This window comes from Zeugodacus cucurbitae, chromosome 6 (genome assembly GCF_028554725.1).
Source record: "Zeugodacus cucurbitae isolate PBARC_wt_2022May chromosome 6, idZeuCucr1.2, whole genome shotgun sequence".
Lineage (NCBI taxonomy): Eukaryota > Metazoa > Arthropoda > Insecta > Diptera > Tephritidae > Zeugodacus > Zeugodacus cucurbitae.
Window position 1 is genome coordinate 64165651 of NC_071671.1, and position 23436 is coordinate 64189086.

A 23436-nucleotide genomic window follows, 5' to 3' on the forward strand; every position below is an offset into this window, starting at 1 on the left:
TTAAACTTAAATTACATAGTTCATTTTCTTTTTAATCACTCAGCCAAATTATGATACATAATTTTGATATTTAAACGCTACGTTTATCAAGTATTTGCTATAAAGTCAACAACTTAAATTATACACAGACAAATGCAGACAAGCGATAACAATGTATCATATTGATACGAACAATAAACAAACAAAAATTGAAATAAAAAAACGGAGGCAAAACTACACTACTGTACAGAGCGCCTACGTGTCTAATGCTGTGATTCAAGTTGGGTAGAATTGCGTTTCTCCGGTGAAGGCTTTGGTTGTGGGTCATTCCATGATTGCACATCGGTGCTACCAAAGATAATGAATAGCAAATTGCCGACGAAATAGAAACCGGCGGCAATGAAGAAAATGATGCGCCATTGATTTGGATCATGCTACAATGACAAAAGATATATATATATATATTTGAATATAATGTTTTATATATGCATTTAATAATATTTAAATAATAATAATCGTTGAATAAATATATTTACCTCATCGGTGACGATGAAGCCAACAATCAGTGGCGCTATAATACTCATAATATTCGCCGCACAATTGGTGATACCCATCAGAATACCGGCAAAGTTTGGCGACAAGTCAATGTGATTAACCTGGAAGCCCAAATAGGGTGCGGCATTGACACCAACTGTTACGGTGAGCAGCACAATGGCTATCGTAGCACCTTCCGCGCTGACATAACCCAAAGCAATTAGCGATGCCACTGGTATCCAATGACCAATCGAATTGAAGAGTTTTCTGCTTACGGACAAAGGTATGCATTGTTTCCTGTTCATTATCGACGAGATGCCCGAGAAGACGAAACACATGAGGAACATAGCGAAATAGGGTAGAGCAGAGAGTAGCGCATTCGACTTGATGTCCATGCCGAAAACATTTTTCATATATGTGGGAATTTCAGTGAGCAGCGTCCAGAAGCCCCAATTATTTGTGCAATGTGTCAAAATCAATACCAAGAAAGCGGGCGTGGTGAACATTTTCACCCATGGTGTACGTGTGGGTGCATGATGCTCATCACCAGCTTCAACGCCAATCGATTGTTCAATGAATTTCTTCTCTTCCGGTGAAATCAATTTCGACTGTGCCGGCGTACTGGCACCCCATATGAACCAGACAATGGCCCATACGACACCAATACCTCCAGACAAATAGAAAATGCTAGGCCAACCTAATGCCGATGAAGCGATCACACCGCTAGTTGCCATCATAACAACGGTACCGAATTGTGAGCCCGAATAACAGTAGGTGGCGAAGTTGGCACGATCCTCAAGGGGTGACCAATGCGAGAGCAATGTATGCGTTGAGGGGAAGATCATACCCTGACATAGACCTTGTGCGACACGCAGCGCGCACACCAACTGCCAATCGCCGATTTTCGCAAAAATGGGTGTCAGTATGGCCAATATGGAACAGATGAGTACACCGCAGAGTAGTGTCGTCTTACCGCCAAATTTACGCGCCAAAGCACCGCCGGGCACCTGCGTGCAAATGTAACCCCAGAAAAAACTGCTGAGCAAAAGCGATTTCGTCTTCTCGTTCCAAGAGAATTCCTGAAAAAGAATGGAATGTTTAAATATATATATTTTAATAAGTAAATGTATGGCAAGAGAAGCTATAAGAAGGTGCAAAGCAAATTTTTTAAATTGTTGTTGTAGCTGTCAGAATTATCAACAGAAAGCTGTCAACTACACCGCTAATATGACGTCATTAAAACTTGTATTAAATAATACTAATGTTAAATCGATCAGCGCAACTTCTGTATTCTCTCTAGTGTCGTATCTGGTATACTTACATCGAAATCTGGATTTGCCGCGTCCTTATCAGTCATAGCAACAATGGCGACTGACAGATTGACACGCAACGAATAGGCGACAGATAGACCAAGGAAGATGAGGAATGCTTGAAAATGGCGTATGCCAAAGCCCATGCAACCTGCAAGAAAGGTAAAAAATTGATATTAGTTTGAATATTATTAGCATGAAAAATATAATAACAAAAATAAAATAATGTTTGTAAACTAAACTAAAGAAATTCCACTCAGTAAGAAAGGTTCTATTTTGTAAACCGCCACATACGATCTGTATATATTTACCAGTTCAATGCCATCTCTACTTTCGCAGACTTTGTACCTTTGGCTGTGTTATTTTCAAGTCAACGCTGAATTTCGTAACAAAGTGTATATAATCAGAATTTTTTTTTTAAATTTGTTTTAAAACCTCAACTTCTCTTCACACACACCGTCGTTTGATAATATAAATGAACTGATAACAAGTATTTGTATATGAAAATGTATGTAAATACAAAAAAGAGCTGCATCTCTTTAACTGCCTTGCTATTTATAGTATTTGAAGGAGATTTAAAGCAGTGACTGTGGAAATCTTCCATTGACTAAGAAATAAAAAGTATTTATAAAATGTGCAATAAATAGTAAATATAGCTTGAGGCCATATACCAAAAATAAGAGGGTACATCAAGGACTTTGACCTGATTATGAATTGCCGGTTGTTCGTTCGTATATATTTATATATCTGTTTTGTAAAGTAGCTTATGTCCAATTAAACAATTTTAAAACATCAACTCAATAATATCATTTAGAGATACTTTTTAATGGGAGCTTTTAATTTTTGAACATGAAAACGAAGTCTTGGCAAATTTTTCACTACGTACAATAAAGTTGATTCGAGAATAATACTATGTATATACTTTAGTATATATATATATAATTATAATGTTATGGGCAGACCCAAAAGTATATTCATATTAGATTAATGAGTTAGGCTTAACTTATTTTTTTTTTATGAACCGGGTGAGAATTACATAACAAGTGGGTAAAATAATGATATTTGATGACTATAGAATTGTGTTTCTGGTGCTCTTTTATTGCAAATTAGATCACAAGCTACATTATTTTAGAAGCTTAATATTCAAATATTCACAACACACCCACAATTGAGCCTACCTTTATTTTTAATTAAGTAATAAATTAGTTTTTAATTACAAATACAAGATGTAGATGCCTATATTGGTATATAGAACATATGTCAAGTAATCAGTTAAGGCATATTATAGTGCCAGAAAAACGTTGCTCTGAAGTGACGCCCTAGAAAATATATTAATTAACAGTTTAATGCCTTACGAAAGAAAATTTAAATTGCTCTATATAATATATTATATAGAATATATTATATTCAGTTTAATCTTTTAGAACAGTTGTTTCAGTTCCATTTCCATGGGTAATTAATATTATACAGAAATTAAAAAAAAAATTTGGTTGAATGTCGATAAAAATGTTGAGATCTAAGAAGTTCGTAGCATAAATTTTAATACTTTACTGCTTGCTCTCTGCGATACAAATAAAGAAAAACGAATCGAACAACAATTGGTATAAATTAGGAGACTGACATAAACGAATAGCGACAGTGTAGTAAACGGTTATACCACTTCATATTCGCTTGTTTTGAATGCAATTGTAAAACTTTGTTTTTGTTGATGTTGACAGATGAAAATTGTTTGTCAACAAAACCACGATACAGTATATATTCTTTTCCGGAAGAGTATGCGTAATAGCGTTGTAGTAAACAGCACTCGACCACAATTACGAAAGACCTAAATCTTTATCAAGCTTCATACTGCTTACTAAGTATTTTATTTACGTTTTCAACAAAAACAACAAAATTATATATATTATCAAATTTCGTCAAATTGTTGCGGTTAGGTTTATGCTTGCTTCTAGGTTTGCATATGTACATACATATATACTAATAACATACATATTAGAAATTAATAATTATTATGAAAACATGATATGATTCTTATAAAATAATCAAATGCGACGTAAGCGTTCTGTTGACCGAGCAACGACCTTGCTTGCGCTTGAAGCCTTTAATTTATTGGAAATCAAAAGTGTGCAATAATATTTACGCTGAAGTGAGCAATGCAGTTTAAAAAAGTAGTTTTTTTCCTTGGAAAAAGTTGTGTTTACAAAATTTCTAAACTTGTTTACAAGAATTTCAACTAAATTTTAAAGTACGTTTTTCCATTGCGCAACAATTAAGAATTTATTAACGTGAATTAAACTCATTTCGAGTGCAATGATTATCGGCGTATTACTTGCGCATTTATCTTAATAGAGGAAAAGTGAAATGCGCTTAGTGTGGCTTATGACAAATATTTGCTCGCTGTCAATAGCAGCATGTTCAGCCCTTTGAAACGCTTATCGTCAGGTATGTTTTATCTTACGTTGCATTATCGAACATTTCCGTCAATTAATTGCACTCAAATTTAACGATTGTTTGATCTATGAGTGCATAAGAATGTATGTACCTAATTGTTGTTTTAACCTAAAACAAGCATGTGCATTCAGTTGATCGCACATGAACGATGTATGATATTAGTTTATAAAAATTATAATTCCGGTATTAAAAATAAAAGTTCAGTAACACACAAACATACATACAGTTGAACTTCCATAACTCGAACTCTTGAATTGCCAATAGAAGTCCAATTTCAGACAAATTTCCTTCAATAACTCGGAAGTCTCTCTAACTCGAAGCTTGTTTGTGGTTTATGGAGATTGGAGTTAGGGAAGTTCAACTGTACATATGTATAAACAGTTATGCAAATAAGTAACGCACAGATGCAGATTGTTATTGTTATTGTTTACACTTCTATAACGTTTTAAGATGATATAGCTCTGAGTAGAAGCAAAATTATTATTGGCAATTGATTGGTTATTATGTGGAGCACTTTTGTAGAAGCGTTGAAAATTAATTAATACTATCTGAATAACTGTAATAGCAATTAAAAATTTTGTTCGGGTGTTAATTGCAGTGGCATATAATTATATAGTTTCATGTTAATACTGGCTCTCTGTAAGTTAATAATTGAAAATACCGTAAAAGCAACAAATACAACTTTATTTGTCTTGTAAACAAATTTTATATACAATTTTAATATAATTTTTTTTTTTGAATTTAAAGTAAATATTAATCGATTCGGTGAAGAATGAAAATTACTAAATAAATTTAAATGTTAAAAATGAAAAAAAAAATAAATATTATTATATTAACTATTTAACTTTTAAATCTTTTAAATCTTTTTATCTTTTAAAGAATATAAATTATTGGAAAATATTTAATATTTTATCTTTTTGAAAAATTTATTATATTTAAACTATATTTGTAATAATTTTCATTCTCATATTAGTATTGAAATTGTATTATATTTTCTATATTTTTAATTTCACATATTTAGATGCAATTATTATTATCTTAAGAGTTTTTGTAAGCTAATTTCTGATTTTGTATACATATGTATTCTAGATTTTTAATTACTATATAATAATAATTTTCTAAAAATTAATTTTTTTTTAATTTTTATCAATTTATAATTAGACGGAATTTAAGAAAAAAATAATATTTATTTTTAATAAATTTTTATTATATTTTTTTAATGTGTTAAATTTTGAATTATTTTAGAATTTTTTGTAATTTTTTTTTATTAAAAAACATTTATTTATTTTATTAAAAATATATTTATTATGGCGTTTTTCTTTCTTGTCAGAAACTATATTTTCTTCTGCTTTTAACTAATTTTTCGTATTAAATTTAAAATGTTAATTAATTATAGATACAAATAATGATTTGTTTGTTGTTGTTTTTATTGTTAGTACTAGCATTGTTATTGTTAAGCTTATATTTACTATTATTGTTATTATTGCATAGTATTGTTATTGTTGTTGTTGTTACTAATATTCCATTTTTTATGACTTACTGAATTTTTCATTAAATTAATTTTTGCTTGTTTATATTTGTAAATTATTTCTAAAAAAAATTAATTGACACATTTTATTTTAATTTTTTATTTTTATTATTTTTTTTTTTTTGTTATTTCATTGAATATATATTTTTTATAAACTTTATAAAAAAAAAAATTAACCTCAAAATAAGGATACCACTTTCATTATACCCTATAAGTAATATTAATATTCAGTTAATGACTACACATACTATAAACCCAAATACATTTCGTACCTGTGCCATCGAATCGGCGATTTTTTACCATTTTGTATGTTTATTTGTAAAAAATATATATTTCTTAAATTTATACGCTCTTTTGTAATAATCACGAAAGCACTGTCTTGTCGGAAGCAATATTTTTCAATTTTTTATTTAATTTAATGCATTTACTGAACAACCAAACCGCACAAGACCTGCACTCGAACTGATCACTGTGATTGATTCCCGATAAAGTAAGTAAGTTAAGAACACCCGCCAGCGCCAAGTGTCTGAGCCGCCATAGCGCGCGGCGCGGTGTCAAAAGCCAAACCGCAGTTAAAACATTGTATATGCACTATCAATAATGTATTTGCACTGCATATATGAGTGTGTGTGTGTGGCCATTAATGCGTTGTTTTTATTGTCTAGTTTAATCTCAAGTTAAGTGCTATCTCTATCCGTCTAATGCTGATTGTTGTATGTCTGAAACACACTGGTATCTGTCAATATTTTGATGAAATGACTGACTGGCGCTTTAAAGCGCGCCTCTGCATATTGATACGAACGCAGACAGTCATACACAATCCGGCAGTTGGAAGAACGTAATAAAAACAAAAGTAGAAAAATAAACAATACAACAATGTGAGCGCGATAGCTGTGACACGCGTGTCACATTTGTTTTAGCGCCTAAATAATAGTATCTGCCGTGCAGCTAACTATTCTACAACAAGTGTAAGCATACACACACATAGCACTGGATGTAGGTATTTTCCTACCGCATGCTAGTTGTATGTATGTTCATCTATATGTTTATATGTCTGCTCTTGCTCCAGTTCACCGTTTCGATCAGTTTGCTGGGCGCTGGTAGCGTTCATCTTATCAGTATGTAGTACATTTACATTATCAGCGACCGTCAATCTAATAAAGTGTATCGCGTTGTGGTCGCGGCGTTTACCAGCCCATTTTGGGTTGTGCCACTTGTCTATGGTTAGACAAATTGCAGTTGCTTTACAATGGAACTGGTCCAAAACGGAGTGGTGCTATTCTGCTATAGCAAAACTGTTTGAGTGAATTATATTTTTGAGGTTCATATAGAACACTGGAAATCATGCATAATCAATATAAATAATTTTTAAATATTTTTAATTTCCAGTAGTCAGCAATGACCAGAAAGTTCATCAGCAGTGACATCTGTCACTCAACACCAATATATTTGCCATTTGTCTGGACTTCTTTTAGTACTTAAGCATTAATTCAGCTGTCTCAAGCTGTTTTCAAACATTTATTCAGAGATGTATCATATAACTAATGACTCGTATGAATTCACAATGGACCACTACTAACCCGAATGGTACTACATGCAATTTTTCCACATAGTAGTATATAAATACATGTACATATTCCATAAAGATTATCAATTTATACAAATAAATACAAGCTTGATATATTTAATATTTATAAGTCAGTGACAAGCCCATTAATATTTTATATACACATAAATAAATATGTATGTGTTGGTGGTGTGCGCGGTGAATGAAAGAGACACACCCTTCTTTTAGTTACAACAAAAATGTATAAAGTGCGGCAGTCAATCAATCACACTAACATTCAGTCAATTGAACAATATTTATATATATACTTAGTTGAGGTTTATTGAACGCTACTTATGTATGCATATATAATATATAACTATATATATGTAAGTGATCTATATTGAATAATATGCTATACAGCTAGCAATTTCGTTTTAAACCGATCAACTACTTGCTTACTTATTAATTACATTGTAAGTATTAGTTCAATTGTAAGCTGATAACATCGGTCAACAAAATTTCTCAGACGCCATTAGAGCAATTAATTAGTATGTGCACTTGATGAACTGAACATTGAACGCTGGCTATACATGTATACGTATATATATAGGTGTGTATGTGATATTATGAGTATAGTAAATATAAATATACTATATATAGCTTTTGTATGTATCTGAGAATGTTGGTTTGACAGTATTTTTGATTTTTCCTATTTATTTTTACATGCCGCTATTGTAGGAGGAGGCATTCATGTGTGATAAGCTCTTGTATTATATATGTGTTTGTTATCAGCTCAGGCATCACCAGTGATTTAATGCGCATTATGCGCTTCAGTTTCATATATACATATATGTTTGTAAAGCGCATGCATGTAATTAAGCAGCGTATGATTCTTCCGTAAGAAATCAGTTGCCACGTTAAAGCTTGACGGTGCAGCAAGGTTGACGACTTGCCTAAGAAGCAGATTAATTAGGGCTTTCCGCTTGTATAAAAAACTATACTGAAATGATTAATAAACACTTACAATTAATTATGAAATGCAATTGAAAACACGAACGTATATACTTTGGAATTTTTCGCGATTAACTGAAATATTGTCTGGAGTGCGCCAAGTGGTTTTGTGTACTTCAGTAGACTAGAATTTTAAACCCATAGTAAGTTCTAAACAACTAAAAACGCCTAAAATGCCTATTATGCATTGCAAAAATTTAGTACTTTAGCAGTTAATAAATTTACTACAGTTTTAACAGCATTTAACACTCCGTATTAACTCTTCTAAAGGAACTGAGTTAGAAGAGTTTTAGTGCAGTTTGCTATTATATTGCTATTAACATTAATGAGTATATATAACTAAAGTCGATGTAATGTGGAAGCATTAGAGCGAATAATCGCAAATATTTATGAGAAAAATATTAATGCTAGCAAAAGTTGCTTATACGCCATGTTGCACATACACTCCATAAGCATATAAGCAGGCTGAGTTGTGAGTATATAGCATGAAGGTCATATTTTTAGCTTATACTCTCAATTTTAGCTTAATTAAATTAAAAAAAAAATGTGTAAATTTTAAACAAGCCAATTTTGGTTTTTTTCAGTTCAGTAAAATAATAAATTAATCTTGGCATAATTTCTCCCCTCATGAACATCGATTTTTATAAAAATATTTTTTATTTTAAATTTGGCTTGTGCCAAGCAAAAAAATATGTTTTAAACTCTCATTAAATCGAATTAATTTTTTTTATACAAAAATTAAATATATTTATTTCATAAATCAACATCATTGAACCAAATTTCAAAATAAATCAAAAAACATTAAAACACATTTATTATAAAAAGCAAATGTTTCAATAAAATTTTAATTGCATATACAATATACGATCAGTGGTATATACACATTTGCTTGTGTGTGTTTCTCGCCATGCCACGCTTTTACTGCGCACTGAACTGCCCTCCGAAAGTCAAGCTTATCAAAATTTCTAGTCGCGCACAATCAAACTGAGTTCTAGCAATTACTTTTGTTGTTACTTTTTCGTGTATATTTCAAAATCTGGCAGCAGACGGCTGACAAATTCACACTCAAATAGCACGCAAAATTAATTTTGTTAAAGTCAATGCTTTGACTTCTACACTGATATGGCACGAGAAAGCCAGACCATACCGGCATAACACCTGACACCGGGGTCCAGGCGACATAAAAATTATTTCAAACGACTGCATTATGCCCACACACAATGTGCGAGAAAGTGATTATATATACAGATCTATTAAACAAAAAAAAAAAAAAGATATTATTTGTAAGCATTTGTCGCATCTTTTTTCAGGCAAAAATTAAATCGACTTTGCCTGCTATGAATTAATTGTTTTTTATTTCTAATAATTTTTTGCTCATTACAAACACGCGTTTAAAAAATAATTTTATTATCTAGCATTTTAACTAAAGGCTCATTTTAACTGTACAAATTATCACAATATTTCATTATTTTATTGTCATAAAAGCAGAATTTGCTATATTTAGATAGGTAATTTTTTTCAACATCGCTGATTGTGTGCGTTGATACAAAACAAAATATAAATATTAGACGACAATTATGTTTGACTTTGACTTTGTCGGAAAGTTTTCGCATTTACTCTGCGCTTAAGTGGGTAAGCAGTAAAATTCGGTTTCATTTAATTTGAATATAATTTCCTTATCAAAATTCGGCTTATCAATTTTTATTGTCCACCCAAGCCACACAATTTAGAGGGAGCGGCCGTAAGACTATTTATATTTATTTCTACAAATGATAATATAAGTAAAAACATTGATGTGTGAGGAAAATTTTGTGAAGATTAGAAAATTAATGATTTAAAGAAAAAACTTAGGCATATAATATTTTGTTTTAAATTATTTTTTAAATTATTATTCTTTTTTTTAATTTTAGTGAATAATAAAGACTGTAGAATTCATTCCAATAAAAGTTCTATGAAAATTTAAACTTGTTTATTAAAACATCCGAGACTTATTGTTTCAATAAAGTTATCGCTTCATTAGAAGTGTAAAGCTTTATCCTACTGAGCTTTTTTACATGAGATAAAGCAATAAATATTTCTATTCAAAAGAAATATGAAGCGAATTTTTCTCTATACCCAAGCTGCTAAGAAGATAGAATATATATTTCTCTGATTATTATTATTTTTAATTTTAATCTACCTAATACTGTTTTAATTTGAGTAAAATAGTAATATGATCGTTTCTTAATTGACTTCAAACTAACGAAATACTATAGAATACCAAAATATTAGAGTCTATCACTTTAAATTACAAAAGCAACATATAAAAGTGTGGCAACGCTATTTTTTAAATTTCAGTCCGTTAAAAATTGAACTTAAAAGCTCTCAAGTGAAAGCTCTCAGTCCGCAATGTAAGCAGAAACAACATTTCAACTGTTGCTTCGCGCTACTGTTAGCCAAAAGCTCGCTCTCAAAAAGCTCATAGTCAATAATCAAGATTTTCACAGTAAACATGTGTTTGCGCACAGCTGATTTGCACAGTAAATAAGAGCAAAAAAAATTAAAATAAAATAATTTTAATAAACCCACACATTACAACAACAAATTACAGCAACACTGCAACCAAGCGTAATTGCTGCCACAGCTAGTTGACGAGAGTATAGGAAATATGCACTGCAGCCGTTCACACCTCAGCGTGTGCGCGCTCTTGCGCTGTAGCGAATCATTGAACGCAAATGTAATTATGTGAAAAAATGCATATGAATGCGCATATTTTTATGGCAAATCATTATAAACAGTTAGCAGCACACTCCCTTCGTTCGTACGTTTTGACATGCTGTTACCGCTAGCGAGCAGTCGATCGAACAAAGTGATTGTGCGCAGGTGTTGCATGCATATTTGTTGTATTTTTTGTTGTTGTTGTTGTGTTAGGGCAAGCGCACATAAAAAAATTGTTTAATTTTAATGAGTGAAGTGAAGGTAGTAAGTATGGATTGGATTGTAGAATTGTGCTGAAAAAAATCATTAAAAAAAAATGTCACCATACTTTCGCCTCATACTGTGCTAATAAGCAAAATTACAATTCATTGTTTGTTTTCCATAAAAAAAAATTATAAAAAAGTTACCGTAATGCATATTAAACACACGGAATTTTAAACATTGTTAGAAAAAGCATAGTTAAGCGCCATTATTACGCTCGCTTTAGCACATTTTTTCAATCACGATCATCTGATTTATGTGCTCCAACTTAACTAATATCAACACAGGAAGCGTCAATCAAGCGCTGACTCTCAATATTTCTTTTGCACACAAACAATTTCAGTGTCAATAGTCGGTCGATTTTTGTTTAGGAATTATCTCGCATTTAATATATGCACAACAAAGTCATAGTTATATAAGTCATTCTAACTATATAGTTGTCTATATATATGTATATCGAGCATAAATATAATGTAATATGCGCACTAATATTGACTTAATATATGTAGAGTTACATATACATATGATAGAAGTATGGCGCCAAATATTAACCTTCGGCATAAATTACCAATTCGTTCGATGAAACTCATGACGACCACTTGAGACGAGAAGTGGATACATTATTAAACACTTTCGCATATATGTTTGTATGTATTTAAACTCATGGGTTCATATACAGTTGAATGTATATACATACTATCTAACATGATTTAGTACGCATTTCGTTTTGTATAAAGCAACTAAAAAGTAGTAAATTGTATAAAATTGATATAAGATGAAATATTGACCTTAATGCAGATACAAATTTTTTAATTTTTTTTCTGTTTCGTATTTTACTGTGCAATATTTAATATAAGTTAATGCAAATTAAATGATTGTATACACTTTTATGGGCAATAAATTGCTACTTGCTTTAAAAATATGCTTAAATGGCCATTTAGTTGGATGTATTTGCATATGAAGCTCTTTTTTGTGCTAAGTTAAGTTTCGTTAACCCTTCTACATTCGCAAATATTTATTTATGGAAGAAGTGAATAATTATAGAAAAATAAACAAAAATTAAAAAAAATGCAACGAAATTGTGTTACGCAACGAAATTTCGTCACGATCACGGAACTTAACTTTTTACCATTTTTTAAATTCTTTCAGAATACTTGAACAGTTCTGAGTAAATCAAAATATGGAAACAATTCCAAATTTAAAGTAAAAAATAATGAGAAAAAATAATAAAAATTTACCAAAAAATATAAGAGAAACTGAACAACTAAAAACTGAGAACACAGGTGAAATTGTTCGACTGCAACGAAATTGCGTTACGTAACGAAATTCCGTCACCATCACTAAAATTAAGTTCATCTTATTTTTTGATTTTTCCCAATTACTGGAATATTTCGGAGTAAAAAAAAATTATGGAGTTGCCACCTATTTGAAAATGTTTGCTAAAAAATCAAAATATGAAAAATAGCAATTTTAAAAAGTAAAAAAGAAGAAAAAAGTAAAACAAGTTGATATATTTAAATTTGTTGTTGTTTTTCCAATACTCAATATTGAAGCTATATATTTTTGCTTTTGGTTTTGAGTTGCGTAAAAATTACACAGCTACGCAGAAGAGATATATGTATATATTTTTCCCTGTTATATATTATCAGACACGTGTTTGAAAAGAAAATAATATATATTGAATATTTACTATCTTTTAATACACATTCCAAGCAGATAAAATGTAAAGAACAACAGCAAAGTTGTCACAGCGATAAGGACCACCTGTAGGACAACAGATAAACCAATAAATTTGTATACATATATGTACATATGTATGTAAATTTCTATGTAAACTCCAACATATTACACCTGCTGACATATTCTGTTGACAAGTATCTCATGTTAATATTGACATTTACTGCTTACATAGGCATGATGAATTACAGCCACTAATTAACAGTGATAAATCTTCACAGACTGACAGTAAAAGTGATCTCATAAAATATTTGTTAACCATAAATTTGTGAGTACTAGGCGGTGGATTTATATCTCTATACACTAATATACTCTATTATATTAATATGCGTGTTCATCTGCATTTACTTACATTGTTTCTATTCTGCACTGTTAATAACAGTGTTAAATGTTACTGACATTTGTATGCGAGTTTTCATTGTTTTTGTTTTTTAATTTTTTTTTTGGATAGCAAAAATATTTGATATTTCTTTACGCTAAACTAAAACTCAAACACGAATTTAATTATCACAAATTGTTGCCTCTAAAAATTTTCCATTGCAAAAATATTAATTTTTTGTTACTTTTTTGGCTAATAGCTTGTTGTAGAAATGTCTGCAATGACTTGCGAAAGATGTGCAGGGGCTTCCCCATTGTACCAGACGAAAGCAATTTCATAAATTTATAACTGGATTTTTTTTCGTAAAATTCGTTACGAAATAAGCTATTGTCAGACAAAAATTAACAATTTTTCAAGGATAAATTTTTAAAACTAAATTTTTGTTTTGTTAAATTAGTTTAAATTTTATTTTGTGTACTCAGAAAAAAGTTTGCAGAGGGCATAGGAAATTCAAGCAAATAAAATTTATTCAATGAAATATTGCACCGAAGTTTGTTGAACTGCTTTTAGTATTCTACTATTTTTTCGTACTTGAAAATTATTTATTTTCATTAATTTATTTTTTTTTTCCAAATCCATTCACCATTAACATTCTTTTATATTATGCACACTTGTTTAACTTTTATATTATTTATGCGTTCATATAATACACTCGACTATTTTTATAACTCCTCCATTTTGCTACCAACACCAAACCAATCATGAATGTGCGCCGAATTTCAATCGCATATGCATACAAACAAACAACAAATAAATAAATATTTGCATTACCAAAAATACGAAATTCTCATTTTGGGTCTCTTATCTATTTTCGGTTAGCCACATCGGTGGCCATCAATTAACACCTGCTGTCACCAAAACTGATGTTTCCTTCACTTTTTGATGGCTTTGTCGTGGTGTACTTTATCTAATGCATATTGGATAGTTGATAAGCTAATAGCTAGCGTAAATAGCGTGTATACATAAATCTTATCTCTAAATACAGACATCCATCAAAGACAATTTTTTTTTTTTGTAATTCTATTTTTTCATTCATTTTTCGTGCGCGCTGTTAGATATAGAAAAGTTGTGAATTGGACGGGGAATATGTCTATGTGGAAAACGTGTTTGTAGGTGAAAACCTCTTTGGAATATTTGACTTGATAATTGGTGTCTAAAGCTAGTCTACGTTTTGATTTTTTAAGCAAATATTTGCTCTATATTTGGTCTATTTTGGGCAAAAAGTAGTATTTTTGGTTATTGCTTAGTCATTTGAGTTGACAAAAATATGTTTTTTTATTATGAATTGTGGGATTAAATGTGGAAATAGCTCAAGTCGAATTTAGTTAAGTTAGATATTTTGACTTATATTCGATTTTTGTGCATATCTTTTAACGCTTAACTCTTTTTTATCGTAATTTGAAGTCTTTGACATCAAAATATTTTTTAAACTCAAATAAAAACTCGAGTCTTGAACAATTTGTTCAGAAAATTACCAATTTTTCTCGTTAGTTTAAGTAGAAGTAAGCATTTTTAATTATAAGCCTCAAAAAGATAACGAGTCTCGAATAAGTTGTTCTAAAAAGTCAATATTATTTTAAATTGACTTTAAGATAATATATTTAAGATAGAGTCTCGAATAATATATTCGGAATAACAGAAAATGATGAAGATGAGCCGAAGCTATTCATAATTAATTAAAAACACGCATTTTTTTGTTGTTTAAGCTTCAAATATTTCCAGTCTCGAAAAAGTTTTTCAAAATAATACAGATTGATGAAATAAACTCAATATATTTTTTCATATTAAGCTAAAAAAAATTTAAACTCGGAAAATTTTAAAACTTTATTTAAAGCTGAAAAGCAAGACTACGAGTCTCGAAGCGGATCTAAGTTGTTTTTACATTATTCTATATTTCTATACCTAAAGGGATTAGCGGAATTACAATAATTTTTAAATTTCTCTAAAATTTATGATTTTTTATTCCACTTGTTTGACGTTCTATCAACAAATGAAGCACCCTATAAAAATCAAAAGTTTATTACTTTCAAAAAGTCATATATCTAGTTATTAAAAAAAGGTTGAACTTATTTTTATAGTTTTTTATTATATTTGTTTACACTCTCTCTATCAAAACATATTCAAATCAAGCCACTGACTGCGCAAATAGAACAGTTCAACTAACTAGACATTCAGACTATGTATTAATTAACTGCTTCCTGCCACTGTTTGCTCATAAATATGTATCGATTTGGATTGTGAAATATTTGCTAGTTTGCCCGTAAGACAATCTACTTGGATATGTGTATACGCTAAAACCTGTCTAAAACAACATTTCCGTTACATACGGAGGGTTGGGTTTTCCTTAAATTATGTGCAAAGAATCTGGACAACTTTTATTTTCTGCTGATTGCAAAACAAAATGTAAAATTTTCAACTTACTATAAATGCATAAAAACAAAAAATTGAAAACAATCAATCCAAAATACAAAAAATGCAAAACAAAAAAATCTTGTCTTTGGCCGAATTGGCGATTTGTAGACAATTTGCATACACGCTTTTAAGCCATTCACAAAATCGAGGGAATCACCAACATCAATATGCATATATACAAGCAGACATATGTATATATGTATTTGAATCCATGCCAGTAACTGGTAACTAGTGCCATCGTCACTATCACCGCTCAGCGGCAGCTATCAATTAGCAGAAAAAATATGCTTGCATATTTTATAAGATTTTTATGCGCGCCACCATACTCCACTTGGCAGCTAGATAGATACACACTTTAGCAACAAAAAAGAGTGCATAAATAAACTATTTTATATGCAGTGGCTAATGCGCTCTTAATATATACCAAATATACGACTATGTAGGCTTGAAAAGTGGCTCACGAAGGCGCCAGCAACAGCAACACACTTTAATTTGACAATTTTCCAGGCCAAGTACAAAAGCGTTTTTCCAGGTCATGTAATACCTGTACGAGTTTGCCAATTATTATTATTATTATTATTTTGATTTTGACTGATTTTTTTTTTAATAACTGTTACTAAGCGTCTATTTTCACAACAACAAGTGTGCGAATTTACATATTACTACGCAGCCGCAGTCTGAGTAAGTAGTTGCGTACGCAGTGGCTATTGGGTGGTTTTCGTGTAATGGGAAATGAGTTGAAATGGAAAAAAAAAAATTTTGAAAAATGTTTTGAAAAAAAAAAGTAGTAAACTATGACAATTTTTTAGTATTATAGTAACTCGTTAAAGCAGAAAAATTTAAATTATTGATGTTAGAATTAATTTTCGTAACTCTTCTTACAGTTCTCTGGTAAAAACTGTTGCTGTTAATTAACATATCGCTGTTAAGTTAATAGATGTAATGTTAGGGATATATAGAATAAAGTAGAATTATTTTAGATAAAATTAGTTGCTTCCGAGAAACATTATTTTTTGTGTTCACCACTTCACCACTGATACATTTTTTAATGTCTGATTTAAATTAATTTTTTTTCTACAATAATTTTTTACAGCAATACTGGTATCATAAGTCACTTTTTTCCAATAAATATTTAATATATTTATATAAGTCAAGTGTTCCCTTGCCATTTTTTCACCGACCTTTTTTCTCTCTTCCAACTGCAACTCACATTCAATAACAATTTCGACACAGTAAAACTAACTAAAAGCAAACACAAGTTTGCACTTTTTTCAAAATTAAATGAGAAGTCATTTAAACTTAAAAAATTTTTAAAATAAACATGTGAAATGCAATAAAACTAAAAACACTTAGCTTAGTATACACGACAGTCATTATTACAACCGTTATATATAGCGTTGCACACAAATATTTACTATATATACCAAAATATAGATGCAAAATAATTGTAATAACAACTTAGCCGAGCAAATTTAATATTTTTGAAAGCAATGCAATAAATTAAGTATTTGTCATATTACGAAATTTTCCATTGCAAAAGCGCGATTATTTTAAAAATTTTTTTTTATAAAATATTTTTATATTTATACTAAAAAAATATTTATAAAAATAATTTTGATATTTATAAATATTTTTTAATTTATTTTTTTTAAATTTTATTTTTTAATATTTATAAATCTTGTTTTGTTTATAAATATTTTTTTATTTAATAATCTAAAAATTCCTTAAAGTCACATTAAGTCTCTTTTAGTATTATTTTTTCAAGATACACTTGAATTTTTTATTGTTATTTCTTTTAATTGCATCATTTATTTTAGTAAGTTGTTTTAAAACCCCACATAACGTGTAATTACAGTTTAAATATATTTTTAGAAATATCAGCAGTTATAAATTATATCTGTTTAATAACGGCTATTAAAAGCAAATTAAATTAAAATCGAATTTTTATAACAACAAAATGACATTACACTCTCATATTGCCACAATGAACTTTGGACCAACCATTTTGTATTTATTTATTTAACATTTAAAAATCACTTTCCCACAAACATTACGGCATAAAGAAAATAACCATGAAATGACCGAGAAATTAGTGGATAGCAACGTATTTTGAGTGAAGATTTAGTTAGACTATTTGTGTATAAATATATATTTACAAACAAAATTCCAAAAATTAGATTAACTAAATGTTTGAACTATGCACTACAATGAGTAGTTTCTTTATTGAATGAGTGATTTTCCTTCCTGTGCAAATGTCGAGAATTCGGCTCAAAAAGTGACATTTTGACAGTTGAGAATAAGTTTGGGATGCAAACAGATCTCTACAAATATTTTGTTGGGTTAATGTTGACACAAATGTCCAAGATCGATATAAAACGATTTAATCGATTTAATCGACAAGTGCTTGACCCTAGAGACATTCCCGCAATTGTCGAGAATTCGGCTCAAAAAGTGACATTTTGACAGTTGAGTATAAGTTTGGGATGCAAACAGATCTCTACAAATATTTTGTTGGGTTAATGTTGACACACATGTCCAAGATCGATATAAAATGATTTAATCGACCAGTGCTTGACCTTAGACACATCTATCGGCGGAAGCAAAGTTGTAAACCCATATACATATAAATATATAGGAATAATACTGTTTATAATTTCATATTAGAGAAACTCGCTACTTTCAATACTTTTAATATATTTTGAGTGTTTTTGAGTAAAACTGAGAATCCAAGGATAATACTTACTGAGTATTTAAAATCTGTATTGTTTTATATATAAATAAATGGAATTTCGAGTCGAAATAGAACAAATTAATTTTGAGTGAGAATCTGAGTATATTAAAAATTCAATGAGTAATATACGATGAGTATTAAAAGTATATAAGTGAATTTCACATAATAAATCTCAATCTCACACTAAGCTAATCCACGATAAGTAAATATATTAATTTTCGGTAAAAAATTCCGAGTCTAAATAGCAAACCACTCAAAAGTCACTCAAAATAGTTGAAAGGTCACTCAATTATCAAACTACACTAATTTTTCTTCCTTTTAAGTGCCACAATTTCGTGTTTTTTTAATATTCGAATAAATTCTTAAAAATAAAAAGAATCTATACTCACATGCACCCTTTGCGACCACTTCGTTGTCATCCTTGGGCGCTGCTGCTGAGTCCACATTGACATTGCCGCTTGTTGGCCAAATCTTTTTCACCGTCATTTTGTGCGCTTTATTTAGTTTTGTTGCACGCTTGCTGGCTGTAATCGCTTGAAATCGGCACGGAAATATCGCTTTAAATATTTGCTACGCTGCAAATATTGCTGACTTCGACGATATTTTTTTTTCGTGTGAAAAAAATATTTAACTGTTGTAAAATATTTGCTTTCTTGCTGCTATTGCATTTGTATGTATGTATATGTGCACTTAACGCCGTTTACACTAAAAAAAGAACAACAATAACAATAAATATATGATTACTTTCAGGCGACACTTGTGTATTATTTTTCAACTTTTTTTATTGAAATTTTCTGTTCAATTAACTGGAAAACACATGCGCCTATGCGCCGCTTGCAAAATGTCAATTAAAATGTTAAATTATTTTTGTGTTTCAGCATTTGTTTTTGTTTTTATTTATTTTTTTGGTTTTTGTTGATGTTTTTGTACAACTAACATATAACATATTTTTAATCACTACTTTAATTGTTTCGCCGCTTTTGTGCACGCTCCAAATGCGCGATGTGTGATTCTTTGTATGCTTTGCGCTTCGTTTGGTTTGCCGTGTGTGAGCGTGTTGCGCCCGCTTAGCGTTGCATTCGCTTGCTTAATGAACGGTTATTTTAAAAGCGCGCGAGCGCCAGCCAACAAACAACAAGGCCGACTTTCTAATGCGGACGCGTTTTATTGACGCCGACGAAGTGGATGCACTGTGCTCCACCAACGGACCAGCTGTTCAACTGTACGATCGTTGTTGTTGTTGTTGTGCGGCGTTGCGCTGTGTTATGTTTGCGCGCTCTCAATTGTATTGTCTACCAGCGCTGTCTGTCTACCTGTCTACTTGACTTAATTGTGTTTGTTCTGTTTAATTTCTTTGTTGTTGTTATCGCGCTGTTTATTTGTTTGCTTCTTTGTGGTGCATTTTGCAAGCTTTAATCAAGCGGCAAGGTGCTCATTTATGTTTCGTCTGTGGCGCACACCTGTCTGTTCTTTCCGTTGACCATTTCGGTCGCTGGATAGTTGGAAAGTGACTGCAACATGCAGCGGCACATGTGTGAACTTGAATACTTTTTTGATGAAGTGCAACTCTTGTTAAATATAGCTGAGGTAGAGAGAGTGACTTCGAGAGCATAAGAAGTTGCTACTTTCAACTCGCTGCGTTGTTAATCAGTTATTATAGACAATTAATTTTTGTTTGTTTATAATTTTACTATTTGTCTTCTTCAATTAATTACAATTCTATAATAAATATTTTTTTTTTCGCTGAGTTTCATTACCCTAACATTTTATCAAACTATCTATTCGATTTATGATTTTTATGATCTATATTTAATAATTAAATTTTTAATTTAAATAATTTTTATATTGATAAAAAATTTGAATTCTCGAAAGATCACTTTAATATATTGGGAGGTCTGTTCAAAAAATAACGGGAATTTTAAAATTTAAAAATTGGATTTTTTTTTTAAGATTTACTTAAAACGGTTAAATTTACCGTTTCAATGGAAAATATAATTTTTTAAGCAGATTTTGTACCGTTCTGTGACTACTTAGCATAAGAGAAATTAGTGAATTTTGAGAAACACTGAAGAAATTACTATAAGTATTATATTTGAAGGTCATCAGAGGTCAGATCAGAGCTCTTACATTATAAAAATTTTAACATTTAAACACACAAATACTTCGGTTGTAACTGCCTTCAGAAATATACAAGGAAGTATTATTATGATTAAGTATATTTTAATCATCAACGGAGAGGCTACTAACACGATTTACGCTGGCTTACAGACTTCAACTGTATTTTTAAGTACTTTTCAGAGCAAATGCACAAATTACATAAACACAAATCAGTCCCTTTGTTATGGTTTAACAATACTTTTTTTATTACTGTTTGAAAATGTTAATGACAAAACAAGTTTTGAGTGTTTTTGCAATACTTTTTTCAAATATATTATTTTGCGATAATTATTGCAAGCATTTTTTTTTTACAATATTAACTGTCGTGTTAAACAGTGAGTTTAAGAGATCAGCGCACGCAAAATTTAATTGCTGCACAGCACAGTTTTCAGTTTTCATTTTAATTCTCATTTGATTTTTGCAAAGAGTCCATAAATTATTTATTTCAACACATTTCCTTACAAGCAAGTGCGCTGCGCTGCTCACTGCCAAACACTAAAACAAAACAAAACTAAACCAAACCAAGAAACAAACAACAACATAACACTCACTTTATTAACGGACGTGTTGTGTTTTAAATGTTATATATGCCGTTATATTACGTTGCGTTAATTCCGTATTTAATTTCTCTTACGTTTAAGCCATATATAGACGTGTTCCATGCGACAATTTCAAGCCAACTAAGCAAAACGTTAACATAACTATTTCATTTATACTTATATTTAATTTACTACGCTCCGCAGGCATATCGGGCGGTACTTGAAAATCACACTCAAACGGACGCACACACACACACAGACAGACAGACATACAAACGTCTATACGTAGCGACATAAGTAGTTATATAGTTATAAAAGCGTAAGCAACAGATAGTCACAGCAACAGTAACAGCAACAGTGGCAGTGGCATGGCATTACCAATACAAACAACAAATACAAATATATATAATTCGACCATATGTAATGTAAATAAATCCCGCACACTCACACACACACACTGGCAAACACATTCTACTCGCAGGCCACCCAATCCGGCTGTCGCAAAAATGCCGCCGAAGCCGTACATCTACATCTACATGGAGGCATGTTTGTTGCCTTTATTTTGTTGCTGATTTTCTCATGATTTGATTATTATTTAATTTGATTTTTTATCTTTCTTCTCGGTTTCGTTTTTTTTTGTTTTTGTTAATTTCGCACGTGTTTTTTTGTTTTTATTCTATTTAATAATTCTATATGTTGGAGTAGTTTCGATTTGTATCTTTTGGCTTCAAAACATCAGCAGCAGCACATTAACGGTGTTGAGTTGTGATGATCACAAACAGCGATATCTGTGCGCATTAGGGTGGGTCGATCTTTTTATAGGAATGATCATTTAATAAAACAAAAATAATACAAAAAGCTTAGTCAAGCTTCACCACCAATATCTTTAGTGACAGATGATGATATACTCCAATTTGGGGGTCAAACTTGACTTGACTTCAACTGACTTTGTATGTATTATAAGGTTTTTTCAGACATTTCGGGATTAGAATAAATTCAAGTCTAGAGGCCCAATTTCCGGTAAAATTTTGAAGTATTGGGGTCCGTCTGTCAGCTATAAACGTTATTCTGAAGTAATACGATATCTTATCGCACAGCCAAATTAATTTTATACATTAAGATTATAATTGAGAAACCAGTTTTTGCACTTCACACTGTCTGTTACTCCATTAACGATCAGCTGCTCTGCATTTTTGTGTTTGGTGTTCATAAGAACTTGGTAAGTTTCATCAGCTGATTCATATTTTATCAATAACAGCAACCATTATTTCCAGCAGCGACATTTATCTTCGAGTTGCATAACTATTCGATTAAAAATTAATGCAGAAAAATTTGAATTTTATTTTGTATGGTAAATCAGTCTAAGTCAAAACTTTAATCGAGCGAAGTTCGCTTAATTGATCAATTAGCTTCTGTACGAAAAGACTATACGTCTATTCGTTATGAAATGTCAAACCAAACTGAGTATAAATCGAGTGACAGCTGTCAAAAAGACCAACTCCGATATCTTTTGTATTGCTTAATTCAAAACCACACGTCTAAAAAACCACCCTGTATACAATAGGCACTTACAGTACCTCAAGAAGTTTGCTCAACCGCTGTCAACGATTGCGGAGTCCACCTTGTTGCTATTTAACACTTAAGGAAAACTTTTTGGAAATTCTTTTTTATGGCAGAAATACACTCAGAACATAAGGAATAATTAACGGTAGCGTACTGTAAATGTGCTCTTAACTATAGGTACAACTAAACACTAGTTTAGTGAGAGATAGCGTCAATCACTAATTTCTTATTACGAGATGGTACCGATAATCTTGCTGGTCGATATTTCCTGTTGCTGCCTCGAAATATAAAAGAGGGACAGAGCATACGTAAATTAAACTGAAATACTTGTTTCTGACACATTTTAATTTTGAAATGCACGTGAAACCGTCTTCCGACAATTTAAGATTTGCTGATATTGCTGTTATTGGGAACGTGTTGATTTCATCATGATGTTAAGTAACTAGAGTTGTAGTATATACTAAGTAGGATACAAGATAATGACGTTTTCAGGCAATATGTGACGTTAATATCTATAGTGTACTCTTTTAGAATAACGGTCAAAGATATGAATATTTAAAAGTAAAGAAAATACAATTATATATGGAGAAAGGAATAT

At 30.7% G+C, this 23436-nt stretch overlaps 1 protein-coding gene across 6 annotated transcripts; it reads right to left on the reverse strand.

Annotated features, from left to right (window-relative positions):
* Positions 1-107: 107 nt before the first annotated feature.
* LOC105209347 (putative inorganic phosphate cotransporter) lies at positions 108-21445 on the reverse strand. Of its 6 annotated transcripts, none has more exons than XM_011179717.3 (5): positions 21288-21445; positions 18969-19284; positions 1835-1974; positions 516-1592; positions 108-413 (listed from the first exon to the last, which is right to left on the reverse strand). In XM_011179717.3, the coding sequence occupies exons 2-5, from the start codon at positions 19063-19065 to the stop codon at positions 243-245; spliced, it is 1485 nt and encodes a 494-aa protein (XP_011178019.1). In that variant the 5' UTR covers positions 19066-19284; positions 21288-21445; the 3' UTR covers positions 108-242. The 6 variants fall into 6 exon arrangements, with proteins under 6 accessions (XP_011178019.1, XP_054088910.1, XP_028894299.1 ...); XM_054232935.1 differs by having other exon boundaries at positions 21371-21439; XM_029038466.2 differs by lacking the exon at positions 21288-21445 and adding an exon at positions 19541-19874.
* Positions 21446-23436: the final 1991 nt, after the last annotated feature.